Source organism: Trichogramma pretiosum, unplaced genomic scaffold (genome assembly GCF_000599845.2).
Source record: "Trichogramma pretiosum strain Unisexual culture from Peru unplaced genomic scaffold, Tpre_2.0 scaffold1, whole genome shotgun sequence".
NCBI classification, from domain to species: domain Eukaryota; kingdom Metazoa; phylum Arthropoda; class Insecta; order Hymenoptera; family Trichogrammatidae; genus Trichogramma; species Trichogramma pretiosum.
This window is the reverse complement of record NW_019641703.1, coordinates 1803029-1822480: the sequence shown is the minus strand read 5'-3', so window position 1 is coordinate 1822480 and position 19452 is coordinate 1803029. Positions and strand designations below refer to the sequence as shown.

General features: G+C 38.7%; 2 protein-coding genes and 1 long non-coding RNA gene across 8 annotated transcripts in view; all 3 read right to left on the bottom strand.

Moving 5' to 3' along the window:
* Positions 1–9424, bottom strand: part of LOC106656289 — a 99047-nt gene extending 89623 nt beyond the window's left edge. For all 5 annotated transcript variants that reach the window (XM_023462799.1, XM_023462801.1, XM_023462800.1 and 2 more), the window contains exon 1: positions 9136–9424. In XM_023462799.1, coding sequence (XP_023318567.1) covers positions 9136–9288 — 153 coding nt within the window. In that variant the 5' untranslated portion in view covers positions 9289–9424. The remainder of the gene's footprint in view (positions 1–9135) is intronic.
* Positions 286–3654, bottom strand: LOC106656304. 2 transcript variants are annotated; one of them, XM_014377217.2, is made up of 3 exons: positions 1604–3654; positions 1288–1494; positions 286–761 (listed from the first exon to the last, which is right to left on the bottom strand). In XM_014377217.2, exons 1-2 carry the CDS (start codon positions 1853–1855, stop codon positions 1303–1305), a joined length of 444 nt encoding a protein of 147 aa, XP_014232703.1. In that variant the 5' UTR covers positions 1856–3654; the 3' UTR covers positions 286–761; positions 1288–1302. The 2 variants fall into 2 exon arrangements, with proteins under 2 accessions (XP_014232703.1, XP_023318570.1); XM_023462802.1 differs by having other exon boundaries at positions 286–1494.
* Positions 9425–9466: 42 nt separating the features above from the next.
* Positions 9467–19452, bottom strand: part of LOC106655512 — a 31011-nt gene continuing 21025 nt past the window's right edge. Inside the window, exons 2-3 of the long non-coding RNA XR_001339449.2 lie at positions 10772–10949; positions 9467–10055 (exon numbers count right to left, since the gene is read on the bottom strand). This is a non-coding gene — a long non-coding RNA (uncharacterized LOC106655512). The remainder of the gene's footprint in view (positions 10056–10771; positions 10950–19452) is intronic.

Genomic DNA, 19452 nt, shown 5'->3' with positions numbered 1-19452 from the left:
TTGATGGATGAATAGCCCAAAGATTATAATCGTATAACGATTAAGAAATTGCATCGTGTCACTTGAACGAGCGTCGCCACCTTTAACGTGATATATTACGGGTCTTCACCCCTATGCGAGGATATCATTTTTTTTGAGACTAAAGAAATTTTTTCCTATATCATATACTTAATCATTTTTGTTTTTAATATACGCATAAAACAAAGTGTAAGATGAAATTAAATTGAAAAAATAAAGTATTTATTGAGAGGATAGTCAATCCAGAGTAAAAATGAAAAATTTTGTTAAAGTTTAACGTATGTCTTTATTTTGTTGTTTTCTAAATTAGATCTTTCAAAATTGCTTAAATTAGCCTTATAATATATTTTTATATTATTAAATTACAAATGAAGTTAATCAATTTTTCTACATAAAATTATGTACCTAAATTTCTGTCCTACCATGAAATCAAAAAGTTTCATAAAAGTTTATTAAAGTTTTCATTATAACCATCGCATCTATTCTACTAACCTACAGATTAAGCTTACGTGAAGTTTCAATCTCTGAAAAAAGAATCGAGTGTTGGCTGTAATTCCTACAAGTTTCTGCTACTCGACGTGTTTGAGTTGAGATTATGTGAGTAGGCGTATCTTTTACTCGTTGAGAGCTCGATTTATCGAGTGCCAGTTACATATTTCGTTCATTCAGTAGCAGCTACTCGCTATGCACCGAGTATATACTACTCGTTAATAATAGCAGCTACCCATCAATCGTTGATTTTGCTGTCGAATAAAAAAAAATACTGCGTCGTTTCGTCTGCTCTGTATAATATAAGTCACGGTTGCTATATGCATCTAAAATCAGTCTTATACTGATCGCTAGTATCAACTCGAGGCGGATAAGTCTTATCAGCGTTGTAATGAGCTATAGATACAAATGACCGATTTACAGATGATCAGCTGTGTCTAATCGACAGAGGCACTGTAGTCAACTTAGATTAATGTATTATATTATCTTAATTACGAGATGACAAAGTATAGCAATTAAGTAAGAAGTACGCGCTATGAATTCAACAGCTTTACTATTCATCGTGGAAATTCCATCCAAGACAGCTATTACACGGCAACATTGAAAATGTGCAATTTTTTATTAATCTAAAATATTTATCTACAGATAAAACGGACCCGCTGAACGGACCCATAATCAGCTGATCGACCGCCATTTGTATCTACATCTCTATGACAACGCTGCTACTTATACAGCTCATGCGTATGTATACTATAAACTACGTCCTTAATTGTGCCTCACCTAATTTCTGTAAAATTATCCAGACATGTCAATTTTTTTCAATTTGTCTCTATGCATACATTCAAAACATCTTTCACATACATAACAGGTCAAGATGGCTGAGACCATTATGATCAAGACTGGAGGCCACAAGTAACTAGCGTATATTAAAATTGACATAAAGAAAATGAACATCACGGCAATGAACCAGTTACAAAACGCCCTCCCCTGAAAAAAGCAACAGTTAAAATAATTTTGAATGAAAAAACAAAATCAAAAATTACTTTGACCGTGAGCTCGAGAGAATTCACACTCGCTGCGGCAAGCATAGACTTACGCATTTTGTTTTAGTAATCGACAACTCCTCGTCCTCGTTGTCCTCGTTGACCTTGGCGGCCTCTACGTCGGCGGACGCTAATGTCGGAGCGGCCGGAGCGTCAGCCGGATTGATGCCGATCGCTTTGCCACCATTCGGTAACGCCAACTTCCACGCTTGGTATGCTGGATGCTTTTTACGGAACTCTTCATACTCTCGCACTAGTTTGTCGTGGTAGTCATCAATCTGATCTATAGTCTCGAAGTTCTCCATTTGTGATTGAATCTAAACTTGGTACCGAGTATGAGCTGCGTATTTGTTCGCTTGTTTCAAAGTACTCGTTGCTCTTGATGCTGTTGTCGTTGCTTGATGGAAAGCCAACGCGTAGATAGGTGAATAGAAAATCCCAAAAATCGGCTTAGCGGGAGTAAATTCTACATACTTTTGAACACACGCGAGTCGGTGTTGCGTGTGCCGCCTCGAGTCGCTGAGTCCACGAACACGGACTGTCTGTGTGTTACGGAAGGCTGTGAGTACTGCACTGACTCTAAGAAGAAAGTCTGCATATCTCATCTCCTGAATTTCATTCAGTACATTAAAATAATTTTGGAGAGCGCACCTTCTTTGAGAAGGGGAAATTTTATCTTATAATCGCTTCGAGTAAGGTAATCCTTGATAAATAGTCTATAGGCGATAAGGAGGTTCCATGTAGCGAATGATGTATTTCGATGTACTCTGTTGATCTGAATCCAAATCTTCAAATTACAAATCATTTAAGTAGTAGATCAATTGTTCATACCATTGTAAACTGTTGAAACTACATTAAAACAATTTTGTATCGTTTTATTCATCATTATAAAACGTAGCGATTGAATCTTCAAGTTATAGACCTATGAGCTTGTCAGAAGCTTGGATTGATAATTCTACGCAATGCTCACGATGCAATTAGTGTAGTGAATTATTAAAAACATAATGTCTCATTTGATGATAATTATGAGGTAACAATTTCTTTGATCAGTACAAGTATAGGTAGCGTTAATTAAAAAAAATTGCGGCAATCGTCATTCGTGGAATAAGTACGTAGATGTATACGAGACACGCAGTTGGGGAAAAAACTAGACAAATTTCATCAAACAAAAGCAGCAAATTAATAAGCAAATTGGATGAATACGGTCTCTTTGAGGCGTATTACATAGAATGCACCGCGGAGATTGTAGCCGCACCGAGTCTCGATTGTGGCTCGAGTAGGGAATAACTTTTTTCCCCCTCGCCGAAGTGTAACGCGTTAGCGCTTTGGCAAATCTAAGCGTACTCATTATTTTTAAGCACTCGAGAGCGAAATAGTAACAGCAAGCCCACTCAATTTCGCTCTCGTCTATTTTTCTTCTTCTTTTTATTTCGTCAGGCGTGTGGCTTTAGACGGTGTTTCTCTTTACGCGCGCGCGAGCTCGCTATATGGTATACGTATATAATATATTCGAGTAACACAGGCGCTTCTGTCACAAACAAAAATGATCTCAAAGAAGAACAAGCTGAAAGGTGATACGAGCGTGCACGCGAATGCAGAGATAGAGAGGCGGATAGAGAGAAAGGAAAGAAAAACCGTAGATATATGGCCGATTCTCTGCGAAATCGAACGATTCGAGCAACACTTTTTTTTGCACTCACGAAAAACTTGTTGGTTTTGATGTCATATACGTGGCCCTGAATTTTATTAGAAATTTCTAAATCGTCCATCATCCGAACTGTCATTTTAGTCAAATTTGTGCTAATTGATGATTTTGAAAAGATTCCTAGCAAGAAAAAAGTACTCTAAAAGAGTCTGAGCACTTTAGATGCCTGCTACACTTTTGTGTTATGTCTTTGACTCTAACAGTAAAGAAACAATGTGAGAATAACAAATAAATCAAAAAATTTGGGGGAAAAATCTTATAAAACGGGCTATTTTATGTTATTTTCCGTTTTTAAGCCCTTTTTCGGCGTTTTATCAAGCTTTTTGAAACGTATGATTTGTATGTAGCCGTAAGACACAATGACACGTTACAAAAATTTTAAATATTTTCTTGAACAAGTAGCTACACGCTAAACCCAAAAGAGTAATTTTCGAACCTCAAAAGAGTAATCTGCGCGAATTACTCTTTTAAAAAGAGTAATCTAACGCAGATTACTCCTTTCACTTTCACGCTAGAACTAAAAAGAGTAATCTACGCACGTTACTCTTTTTTGAAAAATGCCGAGTGGGCAATTACTCTTTTTGGTAAAGATTACTTCGCGCATAAGAATATTGCGCGCAGATTACGGTCTTTGAATATTAAAGAATATTTTTTATTGTATATTGATTCACGTAGCCAGTGAATGAAAGGTTTCAAAAAAGTTTGCTTAAATTTAGCTTTAATCAATTCGTTTTTAACATATTAAAGGCTATTATTCAGATGGATTATAATAGTAAATGTCTTTCTTTATCGAATAGAAGTTTTGCAGAATGTTTTACTTTCGACTTTCTTTAATAAAATAAGGGAAGAAAAATACACGATGCACCAGTCAATGAAGCTTTTTTACCTTTTTTTAGTAATCTGCGTTAGATTACTCTTTTTAAAAGAGTGATTCGCGCAGATTACTCTTTTTAGTTCTAGCGTGAAAGTGAAAGGAGTAATCTGCGTTAGATTACTCTTTTTAAAAGAGTAATTGGCGCAGATTACTCTTTTTAGTTCTACGGTGAAAGTGAAAGGAGTAATCTGCGTTAGATTACTCTTTTTAAAAGAGTAATTTGCGCAGATTACTCTTTTGAGGTTCGAAAATTACTCTTTTGGGTTTAGAGTGTATATACATTTTTCGGTAATAATCGTCCGTATCAATTTGGATTAGATTTAATTGTTTCGAAAAATTTAGACACATTTTTAACCATTTTAAATTCGATAATACCACTTAAGGCTTTTACCACTAGATGGCGAGTATCTGTATTTTTAATATCTACAAGTGGCACAGGTAAAATAATTGTTTAAATCCAAGACGGAATTAAATTTGTTATATATATTCCTTTTAATTTGATGACATCATGAATAACATATTTTTCATGCCTGAAGGAAAATGATTTTGCGTTCAAGCTATTCGATTTCGCAGAGAATCGGCCATATACAGAGACCAGTGAGCGAAGAGAAAAAAGTGAAGCGATTCTCAGGAGGAAAGATAGCTATTTCGCGCTGGCTGAAGTGTAGTAGTAGCAGCAGTAGTAGACGCTCGCTACTACTTGCGCTTGCAGTTCTTGCCAGCGTTACTGCGTGTAAGGCGCTCACTCGTTCGACTATAGACATATATATATATAAACCAAGTATATCTTGATGCAGCCAGCCACCAGCAGCATCGGCATCGCTATGCTCGCCATGTAAAACAGCTCGGCTTCTCTCTCTTCTCTAGCCGTAGCTGCGCGCTGCACACGCCACCCTCAAAGTACACTATTACGGGCGCAGCAGCAGCAGCGAGCGAGCGAAGCGTCATCGATTTCGAGAATATCGCCCCCAAAGAACCTTTCGCTCTCATTTTATCCATTTCTTTTTCTTTCGCATTTTGCAACGAGCGAAAGAGACGACGAGAAAGGTAGAGAGAGACACGCATTTGCCCTGGCGCTTATATACTTTGTATATATCCTGTAAAGTAATGCCACACTTGGCGAACATTACGCACAAGCAATAAATTGAGAAATATAGAATCCTTTGGTTACAGGCGTACGCGCGGCAATACATTTCATTATATGGCGCATCGTCTATTTTTACGTATTGATCAGAGGCTTACTTTCAAAATGTGACTTTCGGGCAAAAATCATATTTGATCAATTTTTAACTTATATTCTGAATTATAAACTGCACTGAATCGTGATAATTAGAATTAATCATCGAAATGTGTATTGTCGACAGAAAATTACTGAACAATTGAAATTAGAATTGACGTAAAGATAATCTTATCGGAAGTTTTATTCGTTCTTGCGGCATAAATTTGATAACATGATATATTACGTAAGTCTCCTTGGACACATCGGATAACCATGTCATTAACAAAATAAATACTAATATGTATTTAAGCTACCGCTAGATGGCGCATGGCCGAATTTTCATAAATCAAAAGAGAAGAATCAAAGTTCTTGGAATATATAAAAGTTCTCCAAGTTCTGAGAATTGCCAGTTTTGATCCGTATATCCGTATAGTAATATCCGAGGATATTACAATACATTTATTGATTCTAAAAATGAAACTATTGTTAATTTTTACTAATCTTTGCAATATCCAACAGTTTCATCTAAAACCTCTATTGTTCATGCTCACGCAAACGACGAAACTTAAACAAATTATCCCTTCAAGACGGATCGACGAGAACAGCTACGTATAGCTGATCCCGAGAGCAACGCGACACAAGACTCGGGCAATTACTGTCACGCTGATATTACTGCATATAGCTGCTCATGAGTAAGCACTTTCTATGCTCTGCCTCAATATAGTACAGAGTATTGTTGCCAAATAGCTCGATGATCCCTTTAGTTAACTGCGAGCTGTGCGCACGAATATTATCGTGCTGCATTATTATCGACGAAGACGACCTCAGTTGGAATAAGCACATACATTTACCTGACATATTACAGATTCGTTCGGGATTCTGCCACATATATAGCGCATACGTAAACTGCATCTATCGGCAAAACTTCGACTTGCTCGCGAGCTTTCGACACTCGAGTCTGCTGGCTCTATATATACCATTATATCTTCACAGCACCTCGCACGCCACCAGCCCTCTCGAGTGCTCGCCATACGCCCAAAACAATTAGGTTGACACTATCGTCGGCAAGAAAATATAGAAGCACTTTTAGGAGGTGACGGCAGCGACTGCTTATTAGGGTGTCCGTTATTTCCCGACTTTTTTGTATTGCTTCTCCCCCCACCTAGATGTCTTCTATTTGATAAGACAATGAGAAAGCCGGGTTATAGAGTTCGAAAAAATGATTTTAAGGTGGCCCCCAAGCGGCTTGAAGCTTACATGTATTTTAAATGGGAAAAACTTAAAAATTTGATTCTCAGCGATAAAAATGATGAAAAAATTTGAAAAAATTCAGCAACCCATGTATTTTATGTATTTTTTGACGAGGAATCGATTGGTGACCTTGAATTTGACCTTGAACATAACCTCAAAGCTACAGAGAACCAAAAATCGTTTTTTTCACAGTGACCCCCATTTTTTATTGCAGATTCGAAAAGAGCGGAAAATTTCATGTCTGATTATGTCTTTCGATTTTTTTTCAAGGGTATTCAAAAGGCGCTGCAGATATAGATAAAGCCCTAACTAGTAAAAACTCGAAAATTGCACGCTAAAATTAGGGTTTTATTTGTATCTGTAGCATCTTTATAATGCCCTTGAAAAAAAATCAAAAGACATAATTTGACTTGAAATTTTCCGCTCTTTTCGAATCTGCAATAAAAAGTGGGGGTTACCGCAAAAAAAACGATTTTTCTCAATATTTTGTTCGCTGTAGCTTTGAGGTTATGTTCAAGGTCAAATTCAAGGTCACCAATCGATTCCTCGTCAAAAAATACATAAAATACATGGGTTGCTGAATTTTTTCAAATTTTTTCATCATTTTTATCGCTGAGAATCAAATTTTTAAGTTTTTCCCATTTAAAATACATGTAAGCTTCAAGCCGCTTGGGGGCCACCTTAAAATCATTTTTTCGAACTCTATAACCCGGCTTTCTCATTGTCTTATCAAATAGAAGACATCTAGGTGGGGGGAGAAGCAATACAAAAAAGTCGGGAAATAACGGACACCCTACTGCTTATACACGCAAAATCTTGTGTAGACTTGTTAACCCAGTTGGTCGGATTGGTTGCTCAAAGCATGTCTTTGTCTGACCACCGCTCGACGGTCGTTGCGAAAGCTCGCAAGCTCTCACGACCGCAGTTATTTGCCTCAATGGGAATGCTATAAATATCCTGTCCGAGATCATGTGTGCGGCGAGGTGCTGACGTTAAATGCCACCTTATTATAGGTAGCAAATTTGAGCTAGAGTTTTTTTTTACTATCTGCAGCGGAGACCCGTTTTCGCCTGAATTGGCTTGAATGCATGCTCGTAAGCCATCCGTTAGCGCTCAAATATAACGGAGAACTATGTCGAAAACTCGTGTGTATGTGGATCCGAAAGAGAAAAAAAAAGGACGAGGTTAAAAATTTGATCGAATTTGTCGGCGAATTACGCTGTCAGCTTTTGCAACATGGAAAAAAAATTGAAAAATCACCAGGGCAATAAGTATAACCTACTTGCGAGGGAGAACAAGTGTAACAAACTCGAAGCTTGAATATTGATCCATCTTCATCGAATCAGTTTTCAAGTGGCGGTAGTAGTATATAGCGTCGTTGCGCCTTATAATGCGGAAGTGCAGCGCGATTCGATTTAACTGGCTAAATTTTAAGTGCGATCTGACAATTCGAATATATATTTGAAAAAATAAAGCTAGATGGTTAAATGAAAACTTTAATATTTTTCGTTATTCGTTACATTATACATAAGTATAATACTTGACTTTTTACGTGTCAAAACTCCATAACATTATTATTTGATAAAAGAAACCTTTTTTTCTGACGAGGCCACTCGAGATGATATTTTATCAAAAAAAAAAAGAAAAAATCACGTCGCTATCATGAAGAAATAATGCCATAATAATGAAATTTCTTATTGAATTATTAAAATATCGTAAAACAAATTCAAATTGCAGACACCAAACGACGGCTTTGAATGAATTCTGCAGTGTCTTGATTAAACTGTACTATGAATTTTGCATGAAATGAAAAAAATAGTAGGGGTTTTAGTCGAGCGGGCTTTCACATTATTTAAATTATATATGGCGTTCACGCTTATAAATAGCGGTATGGTGATTCACAATGTGTTGCTTTTTTTGCACTTGAAATATTTTCGCCTCGGTTATTGAATCATTTTACAAAATTACTGCTCGGCAAAGTATAGATCACGTTATGTTCGAGACGAGCTTGCATCCAACAAGTAAACAACAATTTTCATTTGTGCAGAATCTTGCAGCGATTTTAACTCTCTTATCGACGAAGATAATCTCGTCGATAAATAGTATTATACGTGTTTGTCGAAAGCCGAGCTTTTGACGAGGGAGTGAGAGAGAGACAAAGGTGCACACGCAAGATAAATTGAAAGCGCAAACGCACGCAAGCAAGAGAATAGAAATAGCTATATAGTAGCGAGCGATCTTGCTTGAAATAACCGATCAATCACGGTTCCTTCCACAAAGCAAGCTTATCGTCCCTCTCACTCGGCCTGGCACAGGTTTCATACATCAGTGCAGGCATCTAATGTGTATTATATATACGTATATATATAGTCTTAAATATGTTTCAATCGAATATCGAGAGCGCTAGGCAAGAGGCACATTATTCTGCCTCGTGTGCGAGCTTCGTAGCAGAATTATATAATATATCGTGCTCGTATGAGAGATCAACACAAAGATAATAAAATAAGAAATGAGCAGCTCATTAAGTAACACGTACCTTAAGACCAGGAAGGACCGCCGCGGGGTCTGAGGGGCTCCGGGCCGAGGATGCCTGATAGGTGGCACCGTAGCTAAGCTGTGGCTGATAATTGCTTAAGATCTTCTTGTGAGCGCTCGCCTGTGCCCTGTATGCTGAGACAGACAGCTTCATTTCTCCTGCCTACTGCTGCTACTGCCGCTGCTGCTGCTTCCGCTGCTTGTAACGCTGGGCGTTGCTGTTGTTTGTTGTTGAGCTTGTTGTTGATGTTGATGTTCGTGGTGATGATGTTCGTGGCGGTGATGATGATGCTGATGCTGATGCTGATGCTGTTGCTGTTGATGATGCTGTTGCTGATGCTGTTGTTGTTGTTGTTGATGCTGTTGATTTTGTTGTTGTTGTTGTTGCGCTGCTGCCGCTGCAGCCGATGACGGACCTGGAGACACTAGCCGGACCAACTTGGCAGGCCCACCGCAGAGCTGCCAGCGCTGAGCATTCGGTCCAGCCGAGCGCCACCGCGGCCAGTCGAGCGGGGCCCGTTCCGGCCTGTGCGGCATAGCCCAGCCGCGAAAACGATCAAAGCCCGACTCGGCCTAAGATTTTTTTTTATTTATTACGCAAAATACCGAACTCCGCACACACACACACTGATCGGCACCGGTATAATTTTGTTACGCACACGCGATGTTGAAATTCGAAGAAAAGAAAAACACTTGTATTTCACGCGCGCACTCACACCCCCGCACTATCACACTAGTCGTCACGGAGCACTGACGCGAATAACACTGAAGCAGGCGCCGCCGCTGCTACTGCCGCTGCTGCTGCTGCTGCTGCTGCTGCTGGCGTCGTTGTTTCTGATGCTGATTCCGCTGATACCGCTTGATACTGGCGTTGCTTTGGAAGCTACTGCGGCCGCTATTGCTGCTGGCCTTTATCATCCCCTGCGGAGAGAGAGAAAGACGAGACGTACAGCGCGGAGTATAAGAAAGAAGAGGCTTTACGCGCGCGCAGCAGATGGGCGGACGGACGCGCGCCACGCTCGCTTTCCTCCGGCGCGAGAGAGAGAGAGAGAGAGAGAGAGAGATTAATTTATTCTGGCACGTTGTGTGTTGTGTTCCCTGTGTGTATATAGGTACGGACTTTGTAGGTCAGCGCGAACGGTGGAATCGGGCGCTGCTGCTGCTGCTGTAGATGCACTTCACTATGCTACTCCACAGCTCAGTGCAGCGGTCGCGTTATATAGACTGCTAGTTAATGCCGGTGGTGGTGGTGCGCCCCATTGTTGCGTTCGAGCTGGTGGACATTGCGATTGTGTCTCGCGTAATATTACCGATCGATCGATTCTTGGCCGACTTCTTCTTTTTTGTCATCTTTTCGCTCGATGCGTCTCGAGCTTTGAAAAAATAAAAAAGATCCAAAGCTTCGCGTCGATGATTCGAACGCGTGACAGCTGCCCTCGCAGCGTGGAAAGAACGTATACGGAGAGATACGCTGTCGGATGACACACGCGCGCGTAGACACAAATTCTGCTGCTGGCACACACGCACGCCCACGCTTTGAGTCAATTTTCTTCCGCCAAGACGACGTCGACGACGACTACTACCACGACTACTACAATCGACCGGTCAATCCCTTACCCCCGGGCCAACGAACTTACATTGCGCTCAGCTTTCGCTCTTTGGCTCTCTCCTTCTTCTTCTTCTTCTTCTTCTTTATGATTGCGATGTGCTACTGCTACTGCTGCCTCCGACTCTGTACGCTGCAGGCTGTTGATAACGTCTCCTCTGTTTTTCTTGCTACGACGGCGGCGACGGCAGCACCACTTCCATCAGAAACTGCAATAAACGACAAATATAAAAAATCCTGTGTACTCTCGCTTGGCACTGCCTTTTAACTTTTTATTCATTACTTTATATAAATTTCAAAAAAAATTATTCGAGCATTCTACTTCCCCTTTCTCGCCAAGCATACACATCCTATTAGAAATAAAAAAAAAAGAAGAAATGACTGCAATTTTTTCTTCGCAAGGACAAAATTCTTTTTATAAATACACGAATGTTTCTGATAAACGTTGCAAATGAAAGTGCACGCGAGAAAAAAAATCGAAACAAAAGTATAGGTGTAACGGGAGCCAGAGCTCTGGCAGTAATACGAATTGAGCGTGTTTAATTTTCATCCACCGCAGCGGGTACCGTCATCGCGCGCTCGTATATAAACGAAAAAAAGGTTAAAAATGAAAAAAAGTATATGTGAAGGGAGGAAACTAAAAATTATAATATACATTCGCCAAAGGCGAGATATTAGAAAATTCACCCCAGACACACTCACAAGATGCTCATTGCACACACACGCACACACTTTTATATCGATAGCGAGCTCGAACATCTGCTGTAAATTATTTTTTCGAACGCGCTTCGAAGAGGGATCGTATATATATGTAAGCAATAAGTTCCAGGCCATGAGGCGAGGAGTCGCGGGCTGACTCTACATCTAGTGCGTCACGCCTCCTTCCACTTGCTCACGGTTTTTTAGAGAACCTTATCATATGAGTAATTTAATACAATTATTTAACTCCAAGTATAGTAAAGTATAGTATCTACAACATGCAGTAGCTACAAATCGTATTTTAACTTATACAATTATTTCGAATTTGCCACTTGCAGATTCACAGTATACGTCCTCGCCACCTAGTGGTGGATGCTCAAAGTTTGCATTTTCAGATCATTCAAAAGTCGTAATATTTGTAACACAATTGTTATAAAAAATCGCAAAAATCAGCCGATTAATTTCAAAACATTTTAAAAGGCCAATTTTTGATCATTAAGGAGGCTGTAGCGAAAATGAAAAAAACTTTAGATCGAAGTGAAATTTTAACCAATGATAGTTTATAAAATTACAAGATTTTTGGTAAAAAAATAATTTGGGGTTTCCATGCAAACTTGGGAAATAATGAAATTCAAAGTTTTAGCCATTTAACATTGAATCAAATGCGAAGTGGCAGTTTTTAATGTACTGTGAGCTCATATCACTTTACAAGTTGATGAAATTAATATATGTTATAGGAAATTTCATTAACTTTCGAATGATATGATTATAAATGGGCGTTTCCAGGCAAATAAAAAAGATATTAAGAGTCCAAAACTTTTTCCCTATGTTCTGCCATGCTAACGCTGTGCGCTGTGTAACGCATATAGCCTTGCGCATGTAGCGCTTTAATACAGAACCACCTTGCATCGCTACAGCCTGCTTAAGCTATTATTTAATTTGACAATTTTCAACAAGTGTACTTAATCTTATTTTAATGTATAAAGCTGCGAATAAAACAATATTTGATTTAAAATCGTAACTTGTAGAAAAAAATTTTTTTCAATGATGAACGCAAAATAAGTTTTTCGGGCTTTAACTTCGTCTCAATCGATAAGAAATATAAACACTTATCGAGCATACAATCTTTCTTGCAATCATGTTATTTCTCATGGTTTTAAAACTCGTTTTTTAGCCTATCACAGAGCTATTTCTGAAAGGAAGCTAAAACGCGAGGCCAAAACGCCTCTTCTCGCGACATTGGACGCGACAAATTTCTTTAACAGCTTTGCGACTTTTTACGTTATTTTAGATTCTCTAAGACTTAAGGTGCGCTATACACAAACACCCACACACAGATTTATAGTGCGTTGCAGGTCTCACAGCACTATTCTTCCCCGACTATATGCGTTTACGGACGTGCGCATGTAAGCGAACATAAAATATTTTAGATTTACAGGATTCAAGCATGCCAGAGGGTAAAAGCGGTATAACAGAGAGACTAAAACCTCTCGCCTTCTTTTCTCGGAGCGAGATTCGATGAGAAGTATATAGCGACTAGGCAAACTCCATCAAAAGCTGTGCAGTGCAGTACTCGATTCGTTCGAGATGATTAGTCGGTGACGCGACCCGCGCGCGCGCAGATAATTTAATTTGCGCCGTGCCAGAAAGAGATCGATTTATAACTAGACGAATTAACTTTCGATTCTCCGGCTTTAGTATACAACTTGTATATCATTTATATTGGTCACACCGTATGCTTTCCTTGCAGATCTCGTCTTCCATTACATTAATTAATGGCTATTCGATTAAAAACAACCCTCGATTTTCACGTCGTAGCGACGATTTGATTGTAATCGATAATGATTATCTGCTTGTAATTTTAATAAATTGTCTTTTCATGGTAATAAAATAGTCGATCAATTTGCTGTGCCGAATGATAAAACTCGACAATAAATTATGGTTAGGTGACTCGTTAAAGGTAATATAAATATTTGTTTTGTTAAAAACGATATGGCAAAAAATTACAGTATTCAAAGTAATACGTTTTTTTAACATAACTCTAAGTAGTGTAAACGCAATTTTCAAGAATATAGAAATTAATTCAAAGCACGTGAGGATCAGCACTAATAATATCTCTTCTTTTTTATTTTCTATTTTATTTTATTTTACTTCATTTTGTTACATAAAAAAATTAAGCCGTTTGGTCGAGTTACTTTAGACTCAAGCCGAAATGAGATACAGCAACATTTAAGGTCAAAACCTCATTTTTCTAAGTAGAACTAAAAAATTATTATTACTTTTAAGGAAGAATTGAAGTCAAAACTGTGTTGATATTTGATTGTATGTATGAAAGGATAGGTAAAAGTTTTTTAACATTCACGATAAAATGAATAACAGTTTAAAATATTTTATTGTTCTTCAGAAGGAAATTCATATGAAAGATTTTCCAAAATTGCAAAGCGAAAACATGAAAAAGGAGAAGTCCTTATTGAGCCTAAATGTCTCGAGACGAATTTCATGCTCCTAGGATTTTCTCCGATCGTGTATCACATTCATGTGAACATTGAGGTGACCTTTGTGTCCAAATAATTTATGGCAAATGCCTCATTCGAGGGGTTTTATACAATCATATACTCAATTCACATGACGCTTGAGGCCACATTTTTTTTCCAAATGATTTGTGGCAAATCTCACATTCAAAGGGTTTGCTACGATCGTGTATTGCATTTACGTGAATTTTAAGGTGACTTTTTCGTCCAAATGATTTGGGACAAATCTCACATTGAAAGGATTTGCTCTGATTATGTACTGCATTTATATGAGTTTTGAGATTGCCTCTGAGTCCAAATGATTTGTGACAAATGTCACATCCATAGGGCTTGCTGCAATTATGCACTAAATTTACGTGACATTTGAGGTGTGGTTTTTGTCCAAATGATTTGAGACAAATCTCACATTAAAAAGGTTTTCTATGATCATGTACTGTATTTAAGTGCGTTTTGAGATAACCTCATTCTCTAAATGATTTGTGACATATCTCACATTCGTGGGATTTGCTCCGAATATGTTCTTTGTTTACGTGATGTTCGAGATAGCATTTGTAGTCAAATAATTTATGACAGGTTTAGCATTCATATGGTTTAATGCTTTTATAAGCCGTGCTGATATGTCTTTCTCGATTCACTTCTTCTTTGTGAATTTTACTTTCTATCTTCGGAATTGGTGAATAACTTTGATATTCACTTTTGCAGATGGTTGTTGTTATAGGCTTGAGTTCAGATTTTACATACTTGCACTCAAAATCAATAAATATTTTTTCATCAACGTCATTGATTTGATTTTTGTTTTCTATATTTTCACAGTAGGTAGACAACTTTGGTACTCAGACTTGCAGGTAGTTTTCGATAGAGCCTGCAGTTCAGGCTTAACATTACTGCACTCAAAGTCTACGAATATTTTTTCAGACAACTTTTCGGATAATGCAATAAACTGATGCATGTAATTTGCCTAAAATTAAAATTGTGTAATAGTTCTTATTGGGAAAAATGAACATAACTCAAATTTTTACACTCACTGGTGATTTATGTAATGCGAATGTTGCAAAGTTTTTAGTTTCGTAAGAGTCGACCGAATCATCACCAGCATCGTCTGACCGCGTATCATTCGATTTTTTCTTTGCCCTGAATAGAAGAATAATTAAGTTTAATCTTACGATAGATTCAATTAATGTCATGGCATTCCCGAAAAATCTTTACCTAACTGTGTCCTCTTTGGTTTCCATTACTCGCTTGATTATATGTAATCACAATAAATTTTCACGATATACACGAAGAGAAGAAGATATTTGTAGTTATACGTGACGAGTTATGTGTGCTCGAGTCGTAAACTCGGTATTTCGATTTTGCCAATTTGTAAACACTTGCTCACCGGATAATTCGATTCTTCCCAAAGCGATTGTGCTTACGCAAAACTCGTATATGAGCGAGGTGACCCTGAGTTTCTCGGTGTTACTTTCCCCCTCTGTTGCCCACTTGCCATACGAAATCATGAAAGTACACCGAGCTGATAATAGAAATATTTAGATGATTGCGGGTACTTCTTTTTTTCGACGCTTCACCACCTGGCGGTTGGACTTAAAGCTCCGAAAATAGAAGTAGTGAAAGGACGAATGATAAGTCGAATTTTTCGTTTGACTGAGTTCACCATATTTAGGGTATCGTTCGATTCAAGTCCGGGAGACGAATGTGCAGTGCATGAATTTCCTCAAACTGCCTACAACTGTTTTTTTTTTCATTTTTACTCTCAAAAAAGTGATGGATTGATTGTGTCATCGAAACTCACGTGTTTGGTGTTGTGATTGGTCGTCGGATTTTGGCAGATGGCGGTATCGCTTTTAGGGTGACATTTTATATTCCTGATAATGTTATCGGGGACAGCTACGGCTTGTGTGCGCTTACACCGCCCTTAAAGGTGCTAATGAATTTAAAAATAATGCAAAAAAAAGATGTTCTCGCTACGCTTCCTAATGTTCAAATTTTGCGAACGTTTTTATGCGAATTTAACGTCGAATAAATTTCACCGCATAAATTTACGTATTCACTTCGCATACGTGTGTAATAATGCAACTGACCTCGTCTCGCGCGAACTGTCGAAACATACTGCTATATACGCGTATGTATGTGAGCGCAATACTACACTACTCGTAAGGAAGTTTCAGCGCGCGCGGGGGTGAGAAGGAAAAGTACGAGAAGAGGGAGCCGTTACTCTCGCTTCGAAGCCTTCGTGCCTTGCAAAATTTCAACAAATATCATGGGCATCATCGAGTTACCATAGCTTTAGAGCTTGCTCGTACACGCACACACACATAGACACAGACACAGAAACGCGTATAATACTCGCACGCATTGCGCTCGCAAGAGACCAAGGAAGAAAGAGAAAGCTCGTTAAGTATACACCCGGAAATAAACTGGCAATCTGAGCTCCGCAGCCGCCTCCGAGCTTGCGGTAATTTACGCGATATATAGGGGCTATTTTTATTGTTCGAGTTCTGCTGCTTTATATGGATATAGTCGTATAACGTTATGAAACTGCTTCGCGCATTCCGTGGGTTCTGTGTACTTACGTACGTACATGCAGGGCTTGCGTATACACCACACACACACACACACACGCACAAGTTTACGTATCGTGTACGTATACATGTGCGTGCCATTATCTTTTCGCTGTGGTGAGCACTGCGCGATTCGCCGCGTCTACTCCGCGTGCCGTATGCACGTACCCATGCTATGCACTCGGTATATAGCTGCATGCCTCAAAGGCGCCGTCATATGTTATTCGAGTGTATATGTGCGTGGCCCGGCCAAAGCTAGAGCGACCGCGCGCTGCACTATAAGGATTCCGCGCGAGAGGCAAAAAGGAAGAAGGAAAATGAGTTGGGAAAAACGAGGTCAAGACGTTTCGTGCACTATAAGATGGAACATGTTCGTAGATTTGTGTGCGCGTCCGTATGTCTGTGTATTTGTACGTAAGCATACTGTATAGAACTTGCATTGCGCGCGCGATGATCAATCCGACTGCGATGTGTATTGACCCCTGCCGTTGAAGATTTACTTGGCCGCGGGCGAGCTTCATAGTACACGCAAACACACGTTGTTCGAGAAGAACGATGATTACGCTAAACCGAGGGTAAGGTACTACATGCCGAGCTCTCTCTCACTTACATCGACGAGCTTCTCCATAGTATAGATATTAATCTTGGCGCGATCGCCGAGACCCGTATAACAAACTGCTCCATTGGCTCCCGTCCCACATATCGCGGCGTGTGCTGTGGCTGCTGTGCGCGAGAATGTGTAAGTGTTATACACATTGTAAAATCGATGATTGATGCCAATGTATAAGGAAGAGATCCCAATCATCCTCTCTCGTCGTCGTCGTGCCAAGCATACGCACGCGGCCAAGACCATTTTTTATGAGACCCCCCACGCGTGCATAAGCGTCTATTTATTTATTATACCTGTGTGTTATTGATCGATCGACATTCCCACCGACAGGTGAATGATTAGGGAAAAACTTCGAGTTTTTCCGCGCGCACGAGTATACGTACGGCGTGGCGTTAAATCAATCTGAAATACATGCCTCTATGCTCGGCTGAATTTCAAATTTTTCTTTCCTAGTTTACTCTTTGTAGGAATTAGAGTTTCGAGAGTGGTAGGTATGAAATTTTTCTAATTAAAATTATATACTTTTGAAGTACCTTCGCGCTCTTTTTTTTTTCATTTTTCAGTAATTAAATTTTACCTTGACACTCGAAAGGCTTACAAATGAATAAATGAAGCAAAAAACACTAGCTAACTCCTGAATTTCACGAATAATGAATATATTTGGAAAATTATCAATACCAACCAGTTACTAAATTGTCATAAAATTATCATTGCATTTATAACATATGCCGTTCAATTAAAACGAAATCAGAATTTCATTTTTTTTTTTTCAAAAAAACTGCTTCAACTTATACAATTATTTTTACTTTACCATTCGTGGATTTCAAGATAAAGGTACTCGCCATCTAGTGGAGGAGGCATAAAGTTGCATTATTGTATATGAAGTGGTTGAAGCTGGTCTCAATTTTTTGAAATAATTGAATTTTTATTTTTATGTCATTAGATGTGCATTATAGCGAATAGTTATAACAACAGAAAAATAGTGAAAACAACTCAATTAATGGTAATATATTTTGAAACATTTTAAATGATTATTTTTTATTTATAAGGCCATTTAATTAATATTGAACATTTCTACTATGGAAATAAGTCGTTTTTACAATATACTTTTATGTTAAAACAACCTCATATCAGATGCAGCAAGTTGTAAATATTATATTATCAATGAGCTGCCGGAAAGCAGCTATAAGAAAACAAAGGCTAGTACTATTGGATTTTAGAATTAAATCGAAACTTTTTATACATCTATTCCACTAACCGTAAATGCAAAAAAAGGTAAAGTTTTATCGTACTGGAAGGAAGATTAACGCAACTGAGAACAAGTGTCCAAGTAAGCGTATTAAATGCAGTTACCTCGCTTTCTTTCACTAAAATAAAGCACGGGAATCAGCGCTAAAAATTTCTTCAATTACATTTACCAACACTTCGGTGGAGCATTACATTACCAACATTAATTACGATTGAAAAACTCGTTCAGACTTTTTTTTAAATATAAAAGAATAACTTCGTGCTTTTACATGGAAATATTATATTTATTTTAACATTTTGCAAAAAAAACGCAGGAAAATGTAGGTTTTGATTTCCCGAACATTTCGAAAGCCTGTCAATTGTTTCTGCACACATTTATTTCGAATTGAAGTTTACGAATCAGCAATTGATGAACGGTAACGTTGTAACGCGATCTCTCCATCCGTTCCACAAAAAGTAAATTACTCAATCAACGTTATATCTCTGGGTTCATATATATTCGAAATAAAATCAATCACGAAATAACAAATTCGATACATACCCCAGGCTTGTATAAGCCAGGAAATGAAGAAAGAAATGAAATTACTTTTGATGCGAAGGCGAGTAGCTTTTGCGGCTCGCACAAGTTCGACGTACAGCAAACGCGGCCTAAAACGGATGTAGCGAGTATATATCGAAATATAACGAACAGAAAAAAGGGTAAAAGGATAATAATAAAAGAAAAGGGAAGTATTTCAGCTGCCGCCACTGCTGCTTCTGAGCGATTGTTGTACGGGCGCAAGGGGAGAAGCGACGCGCAGATTTATTTACACATATATAATGCACACAGCCGCAAAAAGATCTGCGAGCGAGCGAGAAAAATCGTGTCCTCGAGAGGCCGCGAGGGTAGGGATAAAGTTCTAGTATACGTATAGTCAGGCGCGCGCGCGCGATCGGGCAGAGAGGAAAAAGCTGCCTTGGCAATAAAGTCCGCGCGCCGCCCACGCGCGCGTGTGTGTATGTGCGCGCGGTGGTAAAGCATACATACAGCCCCGCAAGCTCGAGTAATTAAGCACTATAGTAG

Coding starts and splice junctions, on each gene's coding strand:
- LOC106656304 (XM_023462802.1), bottom strand. CDS start 1,855: ATGGAGAACTTCGAGACTATAGATCAGATTGATGACTACCACGACAAA. Junction 1,495..1,603: donor CGATTACTAAAACAAAATGC/GTAAGTCTATGC, acceptor TGCTTTTTTCAG/GGGAGGGCGTTTTGTAACTG.